We start from the raw sequence: 20,411 nt of genomic DNA on the forward strand, positions 1-20,411 counted from the left end.
TCCATAGAAATGTACCAAGGACAGAGCCCTGGAAGCAACATCTGCAGACATTTCTGGAGACTTGTCGATAGCAATTTCTATCTGTAATACTCCTGTTGTGCAGATAGTCCTGTATGCAGTTGTAAACATTTGCTTGAATGTTTATTTGAGTCTCAGAAGTATACTAGGCCACCAGAGCAGGTCAAAGGCACGCCGAAATCCATTAATATTGTTAAGAAGTCTGTTTAGTGGCTGAGTTTGTGACAGAGTCCATGAGCTGTCGAAGGGCATTCCGCCAAACGGCCGGACTGAAAGCTAAACTGGTTTGGAACTGCAGATTTTCGGTGTCATAGTGTATTTCCAATCTGAATAGGAGAAGACTTTCAAATATTTTGCTTAAAACGGGAAGGAGTTCGATGAGTCTGGATGATCTGATGGCTGAGACGGGTTCTGCAAGATGAGGCGTAATTTGGCCTCGTTGCAGTCATCCGGGAAAAGTCCAACTGCCAGGCAATAGTTGCACAGGCTGAGGATGAGATTTTTAATTGTGTTTCTGTGAGCTTCTTAATTGCTTTCGTTTCAATGAATTTTAAACCAGGGCTTTTTTTTTGTTTTGCCAATGGTAAGTTTTAGTGCATCTAAGTTGAAAGCCTCTTCTATTGAAATGGTGTTGTAGACAGTGTTTTCAGCACAGACTTGTTGTTGCTGGATGGATTGAGGATCTCCTTTAGCGGAACAGGTTGCCAAGGATATTTACTGAGGATTTCCATGTGAGAGTTGTGGTGCCCTGCGGAGTGAGAGTAGAGCAAATGATCACGCCTCTGAGAGCTTGTTCGTAACAATGTGATACCCAACACCTCAACTCAGGGGGTGTTATTTCCAGTTGTGGAGACTAGGTGCTCCCATGATTTTCTTCTTGGCTCTACGTAAGGTAGTGTAGTCATTTCTTAGCCTACGATAGGTATTACGTAGGGCATCCACTTCATGGGGAGGCCAGGTATGGTAGAGCCCGTTAGAATGCTTTCCGTGCCGACCACTACGGGACAGCACTCGGGAAAGGGTTTTTCTTCTTGATTGTTTTGTCACAGACGTTGGTTATGACTGATCTTATTTTCCTCTGATGTTGGTAAGATTGGTGCATAAATTGTAGAATTAAATAGGTTCCAGTCTGCTTTGTCAATTGCATTACGGATGTTGTTTCTAGGAGAATGTACTGGTTCTATTGAGCATTCAAGTTTAAAAGTAATCGCCCTATGGTCGGAAGTTGTCCAAGCCTCACGGACTTGCCAGTCGGTGATCTTATTAGCGATGGTTCTTGTGGCTGCTGAGATATCTATTGTGGACCTCCATAGACATGCATAGTACCTTATGTAGGACGGCACCTGAACGTCAGTTCAACTCCCTATAGGTAGTTACTGAAAGTGGGCAGGTTGTAGGGCTTCTTAAGGATTATAAAAGAGAGGATGTAGCGAGGACTTTCTACTCCCTACCTACAGGGAGATATCCCCTTTTATATGGCTCTTGCATGAACATGACGTCTGTATTGTCTTCGATAACCTTTATTCTTATTTGATCAATGACAGTACGCTCGCTGGGCATTAAGCTGCATAAATTTCATGATTGTACAATTATATTGACAGAAGACAGAGTGGTAATCAATGAACGCTGCTCTTCGTGGACTAATGTTATTAGTGGAGTCCCCCAGGGTTCGGTGTTGGGTCCATTGTTGTTTGCTGTATTTATTAATAATATTGATGATACGCTCGTTTATCATGCTTAATGTTCAAGTTTGCAGAAGATACGAAGTTCGGCAGGGTTGTTAATGCCAATAATGACAATACACTGTTGCAACAGGATCTAGAAAAGTTCAACAGATGGGCAGATGTGGCAACGGAACTTTAACATTGACAAATGTAAAGTACTGCAGATAGGAAGCAGTAACCCCAGAGTAATGTATCAACTGTGTAGTACTACACTGACATTGACAGGGAATGAAAAGGACCAGGGGGTAATTGTGCAAGCAGATATGAAATTTTCTGAGCAGTGCAGACAGTCTGCAACAGTAGCTTATGGTGTCTTGTCAATGATATATACAGGAATTTTTCTAGCAGGGACGAGGAGGTGATTAAACACTTGTATAAGGAAATGGTGAGGCCACACCTTGAGTATTGTGTATAGGTTTGGAGACCTCATTTTAGGAAGAATGTAGAGCTGCTGGAGCGAGTGCAGAGAAGGGCAATGAGATTAGTGAATGGAACAAAGGGTTGCTCTCACAAAGAAAGGCTCAAGTTTAGCAAATTACAGTGTCTCGAGACTAGGCGCCTGCGAGGTGATCTGATTGAGGTGTATAAAGTCTTGAATGGTTTGAGTATGCTGAATGCCGATGGGATTCTTCCTTTTGCTCAGAATAATCGCCTAAGAGGACATAAATTCAAATTGAGGAAAGACAGTTGTAGGATAGATGTGTGGAAGTTTACCTTTAGCCAGCGGGTGGTTTGTTGGTGGAACAAACTTCCATCTGTCATTGTAGAAGTTGATAGATTAAATAGATTGAAGGTAGAATTAGACAAACATTTAGAGCGAGTGAATGGGTGAAATGAAAGTTTATTTTATTATTTTTTTTTAACTGATGCTATATTAGCTTACTTTCTTGCATCATGTGCCTTTACTAATGCTAATATGTCTTACATAGGGTTATAGTGGATTCTTTGTTATTGTGTGCTTCTTGCTTTCAGATAAACTGGACACTTGTAGTTTATTGAATGCTTGTAATCCATTTTCGCTAGTTTGCATTTAGCACATACTTGTGCTTTGTTAGGGCAGGTGTTAAAGCCGGGCACAGTGCCCGCACGTACAATCGACTTGTGTACATGTGTGTGTGGTATTGCCGAACCTGCGACAGCACTTTGGCACTGCTTTGTGTTCTTTAAACCTGTAGCTGGTCCACTCAAGGTGCAGCCTGTCCTGCTGTTTAATTAGTTGCCAACTTGTGCTGAGAGGTCAGTGACCCAGTTTACATTCTGGGAGGATTTTACTCCTGGAGCTATCTCATATCCGATGTTAGGTGGTCTCTTTGAAAGATAGTACACTACCAAGGCAATTTGTTTTGTTTTGAATTGGTAAATTATTAGGGGCTGACATCTGGTGAGTATGGGTTTTCAACCAGGGTCCTGGGCTGTATATCATCGTTCTTCTCTTTCTTGATGATTTCCTTCTACTATTGACTCTCTCCCTGATACTCAAATTTTTTTTTTTTTCTATTTTTGGTTGGTGCAGAATAAGCCTCACGTTTCCTTGCACCATATGCCTATTAATAATAATAATAATAATAATAATAATAATAATACCACTTGGCGAGCCATCAGAATACCATCAGAGAACATAATGGCCGAAAAGCAGAAAGAATGCAAGGAGCAATTAGCCATAGATGCCGGTGGTTATGGAGCAATCCTACAAGAAGCACCGCAACAATGTATACAGCCTACATTGATTACCGCAAGGCCTTCGACTCCGTTCCACACAGCTGACTAATAGAGGCGCTGAACATCTACAAAGTCAATCCGATATTGACTAACTTCCTAGGAGAAACGATGGCGAAATGGAGTACCACCATTAAGGTCGAAAACATCACAATCAGGCCAATCCCCATCAAGAGAGAGAGAGAGAGAGAGAGAGAGAGAGAGAGAGAGAGAGAGATTCTAAGTCCATTGTGGTTCTGTGTAGCACTTAACCCGCTATCCATCGTGCTCAACAATAACAAGTACGGAAACCTCAAAGAAGGAAGGAAAAACCTGTACATCCTCACCCACCTGATGTACATGGACGGCATCAAGCTCTACGCGAGAAGCACCTCCAGCAACTACTCCAGATCACGGAAGAGTTCATCAATGATATTATGATGGAATTTGCTCTAGAAAAAGGCAAGGCCCACGCATTGCACAAGGGGTAAATTAGTCAACCGAATCTACCAGCTGCAGCCTGGTAAAGAGATTCGACACCATGGCAGAGGGAGACGCCTACAAATACTTGGAGATGGTGTAGGCTCAGCAGTTACAGCACAAGGAAATTAAGGCCTGCCTGATCGAAAAATACCATCAGAGACTCGGAAGCCTGCTGAATGGAGGGAACACAGTTAAAACCATAAACACCTATGCAGTCCCAGTGCTAACATACTCTTTTGGGTTCATAGATTAGACTAACACCGAGCTTGGAGGATATCACGAGAAAGACAAGGACAATGATAAACAAGAGCCGCTAACACCACCCGAAATCTGCCGTGGAGAGACTGACAATTGCTCTGAAAGAAGGGGCCTGATAGACCTCAGCGATAGTTAACATGAAAGATTATTTACAGAAACACATAGCAGCATTCCAGCAGGCCATAAGGAAGATAGACAAGCGGTATACCCTACTCAACCTAAGCGAGGAGTCTCCTCCCCAACCAAGAGGCACAAACGAAGCTACAAAGATGGGCACAGAAGACACTCCATGGCAGACAATACAATGATCTCCATTAAGATCACCTAGATAAAATTGCTTCCAATGCATGGCTCACGAGTGGACGCTCTTCCCCAGACTGAAGGATTCATGCTCGCCATCCTAACCATATAATGAACACCAGGAACTATAGAAAATGCATCGCCAACGAGCCCGGAGTGTCCGATGATAGACCCCTCGACGTGGGCACCTGTACGTGGTGAGGGGACCTCCCAGTGATGCTGCTGGGTTTCCAGATTAGCATCACTGGGATCTAACGCCCATACCTTGGTTCCGGGGTTACATCTTTGGAATCCGGCGTGTGCAGCCGTGCGCCGCGACCCGTGGAAGCGGAAAGGGGGATCCTGGTGGTTGAGGGGCCCAGCCTTAATACACCACTTTGGCCCCTGCTTCGACAAGACGGGCGGTCCCGGACCGGCTCGACTGGGATCAATCGGCGGGTGGTTTTATACTGCTAGGGTCAACTGCGTTCCAATAAGTCTCCCTCCCTATGGTCCTGGGACGGGATAAAGATTTATTGGTAACGTGGGTATGGTGTTCTAAGCGAACTCGGCGTCCCATTCGTGTACGCAGTACCTGCTAGTTCACGAGTGGGCGCCCCCTCGTAGGGCTCCGTGGTGGGTGAGGTACTTAGGCATCAGACACTTTCTCTTTACTCATATGAGTAATTTAAATCCCCTTTCTTCTGGGGCCCCAACAAGGCCCCTACCTAATCGAGAAGATGAAAAAGAAAACACCTCTGCAAAAAGAGCCAGAACTGAGGATACACCAACACCATCAGTGACACCGCTCTTCCTCATTCTCCATTCCATCGGAGAACAGTCAATTGGAAAGATGTCACCCTTCTTTATCCAGAAAGGATTAGAAGGGTTGGCAGGTTCACCAAAATCCGTTAAACGACTGCGTTCTGGCGATCTTTTAGTTGAAGCTTCCAGCACAAAACAAGCTGAAAAATTCTTGAACTCTACATCCATAGGGGGAATACCTATCACCGTAACCCCCCCACAAAACTCTGAATTCTTCACGTGGTGTTATATCAGAGTGGGACCTTCTTCATGTTTCTGAAGAAGAGATCTGCTCTGAATTGAAAAACCAAGGAGTGACAGCTGTGAAAAGAATATCGATACGAAAGGATGGGAATCTCGTCCCTACCCGAGTTCTTATCCTCACGTTCAATACCCCAAGGCCTCCAAGTTCCATCAAGGCAGGCTATCTAAACTGCCCAGTGAGGATTTACATCCCAAACCCACTGAGGTGTTTTAGATGCCAAAAATACGGCCACTCACAAACATCTTGTCGTGGTAACCCTGCCTGTGCTCGATGTGGTGTTAAAGACCACGAGAGCAAGGAATGTTCAGCTTCAAAACCGATTTGTATTAATTGCCAAGGAGAGCACCCCGCCTATTCTCGAGCATGCCAGCGGTGGAAGGATGAAAAAGAAATCCAAAAACTGAAAACAGAGCTGAATATCTCCTACCCAGAGGCCAGAAAACGTATCGAACCAATAAATAGCGGGAAACCTTCCTATGCTCAGACGGTTTCTGCCAAGTGCACTATCGGTACTCAAACTGAGATGACTATACCACCGAAAGAGTCATTCACTCCGATTGCACGCTATTTATTAAATTCACAAAAGCCCACCAAAAAAACACAATCAGTTGCCACTCCTATATCCGTACCTCCTAGTGCTCCACCACTACCAAAACCAAGTGGTAAAAAAGAGCAAAAACGTTCTGAAGAGTCACCCGTAATACCAGAAACAATGGATGTAGAGAACAAGGAGGTACACGATGAATCAGTCTTGGAACTCTTTGCGGAGGAAGAAATGGACACGGGACATCGTCCTTTCTTCCCCAAAAACGACAAAGCCAAGACTGATAAAAGTAAGCCCTCAGCACCTCGGAAGCCGCCTGATGGACCCACCAAGCCAAAATAATGGCTAAATTCCTACAATGGAATTGTCGTGGATTCCGGCGAAATACTGATGACATCAAGGCTCTCCTGCAAAAGCACGAGCCAGTTTGCTTTTGCTTGCAGGAGACTTATCTAAAGGCAAATGATGATCCCACCCTGCATAACATCACAATCTTTCGTAAGGATAGAATTGCGGATGGTCCTGCTCATGGAGGAGTGGCTATCCTTGTGGGTAATCAGACCCCAGTTCAGCCCTTGCTAATTACAACCAGCATAGAGGCTGTTGCAATTCGCCTTACAGTGGGATTTTTAATAACGGTCTGCTCTATTTATTTGCCACCTGTGACTGATATCTCCCAGGAAGACCTTGATGATCTTGTAACGCAGTTGCCTCCCCCTTTCTTACTTCTCGGGGATTTTAACGGACATAACACCCTGTGGGGTAGTGCTAACATCAACGGAAGGTGACGGGTCATAGAGCGTATGCTCAATGACAATGACCTTTCCCTTCTAAATACTGGAACAAACACCTTCTTCCATATGCCTACCCGTACTTTTTCTGCCATTGATCTCTCTATCTGCTCCCCTTCTCTACTCCCTTCACTCACCTGGGAAGTGGAGGAGAATCCATACGGAAGTGATCACTTCCCTGTGATAACCTTGTTACACAGTGGGAGACCGTGTCTTCCTTTTAGGTTACCACGGTGGAAGTTTGATCAGGCTGACTGGAATGCCTTCCAACATCAGGCAAATTTTGAACTCAGTACAGTCAGTCAGGAGCCTATCAATGACGCAGTAACGTACATCACAGAAATCATTGTCCACGCAGCTGCTAATGCTGTCCCAAAAACATCAGCCCGGTTTCCACCATTTCCCAAACCTTGGTGGAATTCACAATGCACAACAGCAAAAAAGGCTCAAAACAAAGCGTGGGGGATATTTCGCCGATATCCTACCACGAACAACCTTATAGCCTTTAAACGTGCACGAGCCAAAGCACGCTACATCCGTCGTCAGAGTCAAAAGGAATCGTGGATCCGTTTTACATCATCTATTAACCAGTCTACCAACTCTAAGGTAGTCTGGGATAAAATCCGGAAAATGAAGGGAAAATATACATCCCACCCTTCTTCAATCTTAGATTATAATGGATGCGCTGTTGCAGATCCAACTGCAATAGCCAATGCTCTTGGGGAAACATTCTCTAACATCTCCGCAACATCCTCGTACTCCCCAGAGTTCCTGGTCCTGAAACATAAACTGGAAAGAGAAGCACTTAATTTTAAGTCCAAGGGCCTCTACCCCTACAACGGGGATTTTACTATTCAGGAACTGAAAAGAGCCCTCGCTCTTTCCAAAGCAAGTGCTGTTGGACCAGATGGCATCCATTATGACATGGTTAAACATCTTTCACCAAAATCTATGGATTGTCTGCTCCTTCTGTATAACAGAATCTTTACTGAAGGGCAGTTTCCGGATTCCTGGCGAAAGGCAATCGTTCTTGCCTTCCCTAAGCCAGGAAAGGATCCAAAAGTCACCACCAACTATCGTCCTATTGCTCTGACTAGCTGTCTGTGCAAAATCCTGGAGAGAATGGTTAATTCTCGTTTAATATGGTACTTAGAATCAAATGACCTTCTCTCCAACATACAGTGCGGCTTCCGAAGGAACCGGTCCACTTTGGACCATCTTATTAGATTGGAAGCATCCATCCGGGATGCTTTCCTAAAACGTGAACACTTGGTGTCGGTGTTCTTTGACATGGAGAAAGCGTATGACACAACTTGGAGATTTGGCATCTTAAAAGATCTGCATAGCCTTGGCCTTAGGGGGCAACTCCCCATTTTTATTAAAAACTTTTTAGCCAATCGATCTTTCCAAGTTCGTGTGGGATCCTCACTCTCTCGTTCCTTCAGCCAAGAGGAGGGAGTACCACAAGGATCAGTATTAAGTGTCACGCTTTTTGCCATCAAAGTGAACTCCATCACAGAACAACTTCCTCCAACTGTAAACTGTGCCCTCTATGTTGATGACTTTAGCATATTTTGTCAGTCATGCAACATGAGGGTTATTGAAAGACAACTGCAGAAAGCTATTGATCGCCTCAACTCCTGGGCTCTTGCTAATGGCTTCAGGTTCTCGCCAGAGAAGACCGTTTGCGTACACTTTTGTCGTAAGCGTAATCTTCATCCTGAACCTGAATTAAAGCTCGGACAAAATGTAATTCCAATAGCAGCGGACACAAAATTCTTGGGACTCGTATTCGATAAAAAGCTGACCTTTCTGGATCACATCCGTCAACTCCGCACGAAGTGCACAAGAGGGCTAAATATTCTGCGCTCTCTTTCTTCAACATCTTGGGGTGCGGATCGATGCACCCTACTACGCATCTATCGTGCACTTGTACGATCCAGACTGGATTACGGGTCCCTGGTATACAATTCGGCCAGAGACAGTGTACTTCGTTGGCTCGATCCTGTCCATCATCTGGCTTTCCGTACCGCTATTGGAGCATATCGCACATCTCCTGTCCAGAGCTTATACGTCGAAGCAAACGAACCACCGTTATCGCTTCGACGTAAGCAGTTGTCTCTAAACTACGCTCTAAAACTGAAATCCCTGCCAGACCACCCTACGTGGCTAACCGTTTTTGAGCCACGATGGGAAAATTTATACAACACCCGTAAGACTGCCAATCGTCCTTTTGGTATTCGTGTCCAAGAGCTACTCAAAGAACTTAATATAAAGGTAGACAGGGTTGCCCAAACACCAAAGCAACCCCTTCCACCCTGGCATGCTCATGTCCCGGCATGTGACTTGTCCCTTAGAAATTGGGGAAAGTCGGACACTCCATCGTCTGTCTACCTGCAGCTTTTTTCAGCACACCGAGCTGAACATTCTGACTTCGCGCCAGTCTACACAGACGGCTCGAAGGCGGAATCATATGTGGGATCTGCTGCTGTCTTTAGAGACAGCACTACATCGGAGCAGATTCCCTCTGAATGCAGCATATTTACTGCAGAGCTGCACGCTATAAAGTTAGCCTTGGATCACATTAGTGAATGCCAATACCATCGGTTCATTTTATATTCCGACTCTCTCAGTGCGTTACAGGCTTTAATATCTGTGAGATATAATGATCATCCAGTTCTGTCTAGCATTCAGCAGAAGATTCGCGTTCTCCATGAACGTGAATATGATATCCGCTTCTGCTGGATTCCCAGCCACGTTGGGATTAGGGGAAATGATTTGGCTGACGCCGCAGCCAAATCAGCAATTCCCAATAATAACCACTGCCTGTTAGTCCCCTATACAGACTACAGGCAAATAATACACCAAAAGATACATTCCCAATGGCAGGATTCGTGGAATAGACAGACTGCGAATAAATTATATCATATAAAACCTGTAATTGAACCATGGCAGTCTAGTCTGCGCGGGAACCGTAAGGAGGAAGTTGTTCTTGCCCGGACCCGCATAGGACACAGTCATTTAACTCATTCGTTTTTGCTGAGGGCTGATGACCCTCCTATGTGTGTGTCCTGTGGCACAATCTTAACAATCAGACACATTTTAGTTGACTGTACCAGTCTTAGAAATGCTCGTTTTACCGCTTTTAACCATCTGACTGAGCCGTATACACTCAGTCAGATTTTATCCGACAATGACCATGTGTCTGCTATTTTTAATTTCCTAAAATCAGTAAACCTTTTTAATCATATTTAAAAATCTTATTATTTTAAGATTTTCCATTGTTACTTATTTACTGATATTTGTCTGTTACAGTTTATACTTGTTTTTATAACCTGACGTAGTGACCTAATTCAGTAGGTCACTGAAACTTTTTTACTTTTTATGACAAGGTTTTGGCGCATTATAGCCATAGTTGCTGATGCGCCAATAAAACTCAACCAACCAACCAACCATCCGATGATAGATGTCGACGATGCCACCTGGCCTCAGAAACGATCCAACACAACACCACGGGAAGCAAGGTGATCACTGAGTACACTCATAGACACTACCAGATAGCTTCTGATGTATTATCCTGGCTATCAAGGAAATACCAGTTGATCGAAGAAAGTGTACCGTACTAAAAGTACGAACCCTATGCAGTACTAGACACCCCAACCCACAAGCTGTACTGGGACCGCGCCATAATAACGGATAGGACAATCCCGCACAACAGACCCGACATCACCCTTGTTATAAGAAGGAAAAGGCTACCTATCTGATTGACATAGCGGTACCCAACACTGGCAACCTGCAGGAAACCCATGGGGAAAATAATCATCAGGAAGTACACGAACATAAGAAAGGAGATCAAGAGATGTGGCTTATGCAACAAGTAACGACCATCCCGATCATCTGTGAACCACAGATATGGTGCCAAAGACCCTACATAACAGCCTAGCAGCAATATGTCTCCCAGCGAACACCGACAAGGAACTCCAGAAAGTCGCAATCCTGAACGCCTGTAGGATAGTCAGAGTTCCTCGACCAACAGTAACACCAGACATAACAACCACCCTGTGTACTTGGTAGCAATACATTTCACGAGGTGGAACCCCGAATCAGGGTTGGTTGGTTTAATGGAAGGTTATTGGCACACGGGCAACTAAGGCCAAATTGTGCCTGCGAATCAGGGAGAAATAATATAAGGGCAATAATAATAAATGATAAGATACACTTGTTATTTTATCATATCATGTAATCCCGATTCCAGATTTGTTCTAGTCACGTGCAAATCAGATTATTGACATCACTTCTAACTAAACGAAGTTTTTAAGCGAAACCTATTTTTTGGTTTGGCTTCAAAAAAAGACAAACCTATTTTTTTTTTGAAAAATAGGCTTGTCTTTTTCATAGTAAGCTTTTTTTTTAGGCATATTTTGAACACTACGCAAAAAAGCAGGACTATCTACACACTGTGAACACCTTATCCCAGGGATGTATTGGCCTGTAGAGTTTAAAAGCGATTTTTTTTTTGATAGTTCGGAAATGATGCAGTTATAATAGCAGATAATCCGCCTTAGCAAATTCTGTGAATAAAAGCACACTTTTATTCACAGAATTTGACAATTCTGTGAATAAAAGTGTGCGACTATTGTCGAATATTTAAAGGAAAAAAAAATGGCCTAAACTGAAACCACGTGTTTGTAATCACTTTGTTACTTACCCATATATCTTGCCTAATTGTTCATACAGTGCCTTTTGCCTTTCGTGGGTTACCTATAAAAAATTTAAATAAATAAATAATAAACCAAATCAAATTTAAAGTACATTACTTAAAAATGCCACCATGAAAGAAATTTTAATAAAAAGACGAAATATTTAATTAGTCTATGAAAGGACTGGTTATTACAATTAAACCTAAACAATTTCAGTAACTAAATACAATCGGCTACATTCGATATTTCTGGATTTAAATTCGTGTGGTAATGTCTTATTGATTTTCACTTTAATTTTCAATTAAAAATATTAGTTAGGTTTTTTTTTATCACATATTGGGTAGTGCAAAAACATTATTTGATACGAAGTAATTTCACAAGGAATGCAAGGCAAAGTGCTTTGCATAGAGAAATATGCGTAGGAGTTATGACATCTAAGAAAAGTAGCAATGTGGTGATCTAATGTTCATTCGTATGCGATTCAGCCTGCAGTACACGGGTTGAAAAAGAGGAGGAAGGGAACCGATATCATAACTAAACTCACTTCCTTGTATAAATTTTTTTGTTAATTATTAGTATTTCGAAATATTATTATTATAAAAATATGTGACCATGGATTTGTGGTTGAAAATATTAGCAAACAGTTCTTTGCTAATATCTTATTAGCAAAGCTACAAGTTTAGCTGGAGCTAAACTTGTGAATATGTTGTGAGATAGTGTTCCGTGACTAAAGAAGTTTACGAAACGCTGTTGTATTATTTCGCACCAACAACTGATTCGCACCATTTATTATCACCTTTATTTAACGTAAAGAGAAAGATTACCTTTCCGACCAGTTCATATAATGTTCCAACGATTGGGTACGGTTTTATGTAAGGAATACCCCTGTCCTTCCAGTAACTGTACGTTTTAGTGAAGTAACTGTAAAAAAAAATTATATTTATTAAACTATTTATTGAATGCATTATTTATTATTGTATATATAATATCGTTATTATTAAATCAATTATTAAATAATAAAAATAATATATACTTAACTATGGCGGACTACTGTTCACAGCCATGAATATTTACTTGTCAGATATCATCAAACAAGGAAAAAAATTTGATATTTAATAAAATCGCAGAAAGTAAACAAAATGGTGGTGAAAAAGATTGCTTTTTTTCTAAATACAGTATATTATAATTAATGGTGTTCTGGGTGGGCTTGCCGGGATTTAATTCTGAGCCAATATCTTTCAGGTAGACTACAATGAAGTTTTCGAAACTGGCTGGTGGAAGCTTGTGAGATATTATTATTAGCTATATGGTGCAAGGAAGCCCGAGGCTTGTGATGCACCAGCCAAAAAAAAAAAAAAAAAAAATCAATTTTTTTTTCTGAAAAATTCAGAATCTCTCTCTCTCTCTCTCTCTCTCTCTCTCTCTCTCTCTCTCTCTCTCTCTCTCTCTCTCTCTCTCTCTCTCTCTCTCTCTCTCTCTCTCTCTTCTCGAGAGAGAGAGAGAGAGAGAGACTAGTCTATATTCTTTCCAGGATTTTTTCCCTTTATTTAGACTTTACTGTTTTCAGATAGATGTATGGTTGGAGACGCGTGTATTCGATTATATTTTTCAGCATGAAAAGCCAGACCGATGGAAGAAAGCGCAGTTTTTATTAGTTAGTGGGGTAAAGACACTAGTACCACAAAAGTGATAGGCAGCCAACCCTAGAAAGGTGCGATCTGCTTAATCAAAAGTGTATTCCGATTCAGAGAGCAGTTATTACCTAACTTGGGAAAAAATATTTTTTAGCCATCAAACCTTCTTTCCCATAAGAGTGTGGACGAGCTTGTTTCCTGGTACGCCTGAAGACTTGCCATGCTTTTTTGTTTTTTGTATTTAAAGTTACCCAGGGTTGGTGAATTCTGCAAGGTCCTGAAGGCCTGGTTGGGGATTTTCGGGTGGCCATTTATAAAAACAAGCAAATTTATTTTTACAATCCAGCAACATGTTAATTTTAGGACACTTTATTAAAGTATGTATTGGAAACACAGATCTTTAAATCAGATGTGTACGATACCTCTGAAATTGTGTATCTGATTTTTTTTTTTTTTTTTTGTAATGATTAGTGCAACAGGCTAATACAATTAAAGCTGTTAAATAAATACACAGATTATTGATCCACTAAATCTAACTGAACCAATTTTCTTCTAGTTTAGATACTTTATTTCCTCTGGAACTGGCGTTTCGTGATATTTAATTTTCTTAGAAGTTTTCAAACTTACTTGTTGTCCGTGCACAATCGAATCAAGTGACGAACGTTGAGACAGCTCTAAAACCGTAAATATTTTCAAAACAATGTGCGCATGCGCTATTTGTATCAGTTACTTCGTCTAAGTGCATTTCAGTTTGATTTTCGGGAAAGACTAAATTTAACTGTACCTAAACTTTTGTGCACAAGTTATATACGAGTCTTCTCCAATTAATTGTGTAAATTTCGGACATAACTCATCATTAATACAATTGTTAGCAATATCAACGTGTATCCTATGAATAATTGAGTAAAGTTTCGTGTTGTGAACAAAACTTAGTTATTTCTTTCCGAATTGAAAAAAAAAATAATAATAAATAGTGAAGAAAATAAGCACGGAATCGTACTAATGCTAGGATATTTAATCTGGTTTGTACGCTTGCTCTTTTAACAACTGTGCTATAATAGGCGCTAAAGATTGCAATCACACTTTTTTTTTAATAGCAGCGTGCTGCCATTGGAATACCTCGAACCCACCGATTATTTATTATCTTACCTACTTATGTTATCTAGACTTACAATTCTTTTACAGATTATGGTAGCGTTTTTGAACTCGTACTAATGTTAGAGGACATTTGTTTTATTTGTCTGCTCTTGTTATTTTTATTCGCATAATATTTTGGTTTTATTTAGCATTAGCATTAGTAGAGGCATATGATGCAAGAAAGCAAGCTTATTCAGCATCAGCCAAAAAAAAAAAAAAAAAAAAACACACCACTCCCATTTCACCCCTCCGTTCGTTCGAAATACTTGTCCAGTTCAGCCTTAAATTTGTTTAGGCTATCAACTTCAACAACGAGTGATGGAAGTCGGTTCCACCAACCAACCACCCGCTGGCCAAAGGCAAATTTCCGCAAATCTATCCGACATCCGTCCTTCCTTAATTTGAATTTATGCCCTCTCAGGTGATTATTCTGAGCAAGAGGAAGAATCCCATTGGCATTGAGCATGCTCAAACCATTCAAACCCTTATACACCTCTATCAGATCACCTCGCCGGTGCCTAGTCTCCAGACTCTAATTTGCAAAACGTAAGCCTTTCTTCGTAAGAGCAATCCTTTATTCCATTCACTAATCTTGTTGCCCTTCTCTGTACCCGTTCCAGCAGCTCTACATCCTTCTTGAAATGAGGCCTCCAGGCCTGTATACAGTACTCAAGATGTGGCCTAACCATTGCCATATACAAGGGAATAATCACCTCCTTATCCCTGCTAGAAAAATTCCTGTATACTATTGACAAGACACGATGAGCTACTCTTGCAGCTCGTCTGCACTGCTCAGAGAACTTCATATCTGCCTGCACAATTACCCCCAGGTCCTTTTCATTCTCTACCACTGTCAGTGTAGTACCGCAGAGTCGATACGTTGCTCTGGGGTTACTGTTTCCCATATGTAGTACTTTACATTTGTCAATGTTAAACTTAATTTGCCACCTCTCAGCACATCTGTTCAACATTTCCAGATCCTGTTGCAGCAACATAGCGTCAGTAGTGTCCTTAACAACCCTGCCAACCTTTGTATCATCTGCAAACTTAGACATTAAACTTGATATACCATCATCAATATCATTCGTAAACACCGAAAATAACAACGGACCCAACACTGAACCCTGAGGAACTCCACTAATAACATTAGTCCACGTTGAGCAGTGTCCATTGATTACCACTCTCTGTCTTCTGCCACTCAACCATCCCCTTATCCATAGCAGCAATTTGCCTCCAATGCCACACTGCTCCAATTTGTGCAGCAGTCTTCCATGTGCAACAGTATCAAAAGCCTTTCTAAGATCCAAATATATAATATCAAAGTTATTCCCTGCATCCAGTTCTTTTGTGACTACATCATAGTATCCAATCAAATTGGTCAGGCAAGACCTGCCCTTAACAAAACCATGCTGCGTCTGAGCTATAACTGAATTCTTGTCTAGATTTATCCTGCAATGCTTCTTTAACCAGTGCCTCCATTAATTTACCTGGAACAGAAGTTAAACTAACAGGTCTATAATTACTTGTGTCAGCCTTTGATCCTCCTTTGTGAATTGGGGTTACATTTGCATATCTCCAGTCTATGGGTATCTTCCCTTAGTCCAAAGAAGCTCTCATAATTATGGCTAGGGGTTTGCTTACTTCCTTTGCTGCCTTCTCCACTTTCCTCTCAGTTATTACAAAATCATCTAGCTCACTGCCAATGTTTACTTTACATACTTCATTCTCCTTCCTGAATAACTCCTCATGTGTGAATGTAGATGCAAAATACTCGTTTAGATTGTTAGCCACCTGAGCAGGATCCTCAACTGTTGAACCATCAATAGCCAGTGGACCAATCTGATTCATCCCTTTCCTTCTTGAGTTTAAATAGGTAAAGAACTCTTTTCTGTTTTTCTTTGCATCCTTTGCCAAGGATTTTTCGTAGTCTGCCTTTGCCTGCCTAATCTCCTTTGTGACTTGGTTACAGACCAACTTATGTCTATCATAGGCTTCCATGTCACCCATTAATTTGTATGTATTCCATGCATTTTTCTTCTCTGCCACATGTCTCATTAGTTCGTCTGACAACCATTTAGGCCTAAACCTTGAACAATATTTCTTAGTTGGTATGTAAAGCCTGGTAGCTTCCAAGATTAGTTCCTTGAATGCTTCCCATTTTGAGTTTGCTGTTGGTAACATCATCAGTTGGTCCCACTGTATAGAATTTAAATACTGTCTCAGACCATCATAGTCGCCTTTACGAAAACAGAAACCCTTCCCTTTACCTTTGATGGTAGTTACCTCCGTGAGTAAATCCCACTTTAGCACACTGTGATCACTGCCACCTAGTGGTTTATTTATCTGCAGATTCTTAATGCATGAAGAATCACTACTGATAATCAGATCAAGAGTATTGCTCCCTCTTGTTCCCGCACGAACATGCTGATGTAGAAAACAATCATCCAATAAATCCACAAAAGCCTTGCTAGTGTGCGAGTGACCAACCCACAAATTCCAGTCAATATCTGGGAAATTAAAATCCCCCATTATAAGACTCTCTGATTTACTGGCCTACTCTATTTCCCTGTACAATATCTTATTATAGTCATCAGAGTCATTAGGCCTATAGCACACTCCTACCCAATTTTGATTTCCCTATGCTTATGTCACACCAAACTGATTCGACACTGCCCTGTCCATCGATGTCGACTGCCTTCACTTCCTTGGACTTTGTGTTTCTTAACTAATAGCATAACCCCTCCTGTCCTGTCTATCCTTTCTATACACATTGTACTCCCCAAATTCCAGTTCTGCATTCCTTATATCTGTGTGACACCACGTCTCTGATATCCCAACAATATCTGCCTTTGATGTTTTGAGCAATACCTCAAATTCATCAAATTTATTTACTAAACTCCTAGCATTGGTGTACACGCAGGTATACATGCACCTGTTTCTATTCCTAGCTACCCTAACACAACCCATGTGTTTACTTGTACAGCAATGGCTCCCAGCAGTCTCTGAAATATCCTGCATCTTGTTTTCCAGGCTGCTGCTCATTCCAATAGAAGCAGTGCAAGAATCACTTCCACCTCTGCCAGTGGCTACTGTTAATTTATTAGTTAATTTATTTTTGAAATGCATGTTGTTACGTGTAATATATTAATTAAAATTGTGTTGTGTGAAATAAACCAAGTTCAATTTTTAATATATTTTTTTTTGTATTTCATCCATGTTCCTTTCGGAAAGCGATGGTCCAAAATTCGTGTGTTAGGAAATACGATGTGCCTCTTAAAACAGGTTAGCATCAAGAAAGTTTCACATCCCTTATTACATTAATTTGTGTTATAATGATAATAAAAGTAGGAATGAAAAAGCATATTTCTCAAGGGCATTGTATTTCATCTTGCTTAATTTGGAGGCCTTAAACGCCAGCGCCTCCAGACCACGAGGAGGGAACCTTTTTAAAAATTCGGGGAAAGGTTCTAAATATTAAAATATATCATGATATGCATATACAAGTGGGAGTAAAGTTAATATTACACTTCCAAAGGTGCTTTTAATTGTGTTGGATTGGATTGTCTTTGGCGATTTTATGGAGTCTATATTGTGGTTTTCATTGTCTTCTGCGCCTGTGTGCATGGTCGGTTGATGTATGTTGAACGTTTTCCACTTTTTAGGAAAACGTTTAATATAAGACGAGACTCGAACCCACTCTTCAAAGGTAGAGTGCTTGTCTGCCGCGCTAAAAAGATATAGTGGCACACTGAGAAAATGATCTGATGGAGGGATCGTCCATTCACTGCCAGAACTTGTGAGATGATCAAACCTGTTTGCAATCGAAATTCTATCTACAAACAAAATATAGTGGTGAAGGAAACGGGAATATCACCCAGAACAATGACTATTGTAGGGATGAGCACTTTTCGTAAGGCGACAAGGCAGACGTTAATAATTTATCTAATTCGGGCGGCTGTGATCAGAATTTTATTTCGGCGATACACGAAAAACCCACAGAATGATCCTCCACGCAGATGCGAAAATCTTCATTATTGAATCAAAAATTAATCCCCAAATGATGGAGGGGTGTCGAAACTTTACATAAGTTGGATTCGAAGCCATTGTCCTGCATTAATGAAGCTTTCGTTGGGTGTGAGCTGTGAAGCTGTTAGTAGCATGAATTTATGTGAACAAAGACAAACTTCTGCATAAATTTTATCAGACCACCTTTCAGAGAAGATTAAGATTCTTGACCAAACCACGGTTCATTGAGGCCATTTCACCTTTAGCAGATCGTTAGTCCTTCAGCTCGTGAGGCCAAGACATCACAAGCGTGGTTTTCAGGTCAAGTCTCGGTCTTGACCCCGCTGGACTACAGATTATTCTTAGGAATGGTTTATTTCTTTACAATATGGGATGCACTGAACGCAGCGTTCCACGTAATCAATTTCTCGATGACGATCGTTAGTATTTATTCTATTCGTGACTGTCATACACAGCTATCGTTGTTAACAAAAACATTTTATGTCGACTTTGAAAATAATTGGTTGTTCTGAATTTTAAGTTTGAGCTGCTTCTTTCAAACGAGGTTAACGAGCACATAAGGGTAGTCGCTGGATATGGAGATAGTTTCGCTATGAGAAACTCTCGTTAAAGCAACAGTGGTAATCTGATTTTACTGTAACATGAGGAAAGATTTAATTTCTGAATCAGTTAAATCTTTAAACATTAATCTTTCCCACTTGAAAAATCCTTTGCCCACCACTATATGCATTACCACAGCTTGTGCAACATTACAGAAGCCTCTTTCTACCATACCGGTTGCTTTCATGTCGTGCGTGGGGAAAGAAAAAATCGCATCCGCTACGATATTTTAATGACACGTAAAGGGACAATTCTACTTACGAGTACAGGTATGTGAACAGCAGCAGCAGGAAAAGCACGCTGTACAGGAGCCACGCAGGCGAGCTTGAGAATTCCATCGTGGTGTGGAGTACCAAAGCTGGATTTGCAATTGATAACTCCGAATGTCGAGCACAATTATAAAAGAACAGCGCCAATCTACTCCTACCAGCTTCTTTCCAACTGCAAACGCAATACTTGTGATAATGTCAGTAACATCACGTGAGATGATGTCAGACCCTTGTATTTCGCAACTGATCTGTGACCGTGCTGTTTAGTAAGACGATCTACAGTTAGTCCGGACTCACGATCGGTGTTCAATGGATACTCGTAATTCGTTTATCAAGGGAAACGCGTGTGCGGTTTTTTTTTTTTTTTTTTACTTTAAAAAAGTATTTGTCATGACAATATCATGTAGACTGCCAACACCTACTGTTCCGGTGTTGAGACCAGTATTCGCAGAAAAAGGTGTTCCGATGGCAACACTCAATCTAACACTGAACTTCCTTCAAACGAGCTTAGACAGAATTTAAAACAATTGAGTTAATGTACTCACTACGTTACATTTTTGATTTTCTCGCTCAATTAATTGATTTTTTTCTGTAATTAAGACGTGAATACTTATCTCCTTATCAATTAATTACTAAGATTATGACTTCATAAAACTCTTAATAAAACCCTTAGTTTACGTTCCCTAAACTTGGCCCGTTTCAGTTTAATTACAACTGTGTGATGATATTTATTGCTCCCCTCTCGCATTAGTCTTTTCGTCTATTCACTCTTCGTTGTATTTCAGAGCACACCTGGCGTTTTTTCCCATCTCTCAAAACACAGAAAAAGACTTAACTCGAAAAGTGGCATCGCCGGAAAACGTTGTCGAAATTTTCTTTTACACTTGTTTTGGTACATGGCGCCACCTGTCGTTTTGTTGATGTAATTTTGAAACGTCTTTTATACTTAAGTTTTCTTTGCTCAATAGAACCAATATCTTATCAGATGACTTGCAATCCTTGTCAGTGATTTGCCACAATCATTAAGTAAATAGCTGATGTGGTTATCTGATGATTTCTTGTACTTGGCCATTGCCAGCCTGTTTCTGTGCTATTTTTAGACAGTAGCTTAACTCTATTCTTCTATTGTTTTTCGGTGCTCCAAGCCTAATTAACCCTTAATTTTTTTTTTCTTTTTCTTAGAC

The 20,411-nt window shown here is 41.1% G+C and overlaps 1 protein-coding gene across 1 annotated transcript in view; it reads right to left on the bottom strand.

The window, feature by feature from the left end:
• The window catches only part of LOC150085909 (cytochrome P450 3A8-like), a 44,545-nt gene extending 25,172 nt beyond the window's left edge, over positions 1-19,373 (bottom strand). Inside the window, exons 1-3 of the mRNA XM_090373576.1 lie at positions 19,220-19,373; positions 12,386-12,482; positions 11,570-11,622 (exon numbers count right to left, since the gene is read on the bottom strand). Coding sequence (XP_090229702.1) covers positions 11,570-11,622; positions 12,386-12,482; positions 19,220-19,296 — 227 coding nt within the window. The 5' untranslated portion in view covers positions 19,297-19,373. The remainder of the gene's footprint in view (positions 1-11,569; positions 11,623-12,385; positions 12,483-19,219) is intronic.
• Positions 19,374-20,411: the final 1,038 nt, after the last annotated feature.

The sequence above is a fragment of the Mastigoproctus giganteus genome, chromosome 5 (assembly GCF_048544385.1).
Source record: "Mastigoproctus giganteus isolate SK-2022 chromosome 5, ASM4854438v1, whole genome shotgun sequence".
Lineage (NCBI taxonomy): Eukaryota > Metazoa > Arthropoda > Arachnida > Uropygi > Thelyphonidae > Mastigoproctus > Mastigoproctus giganteus.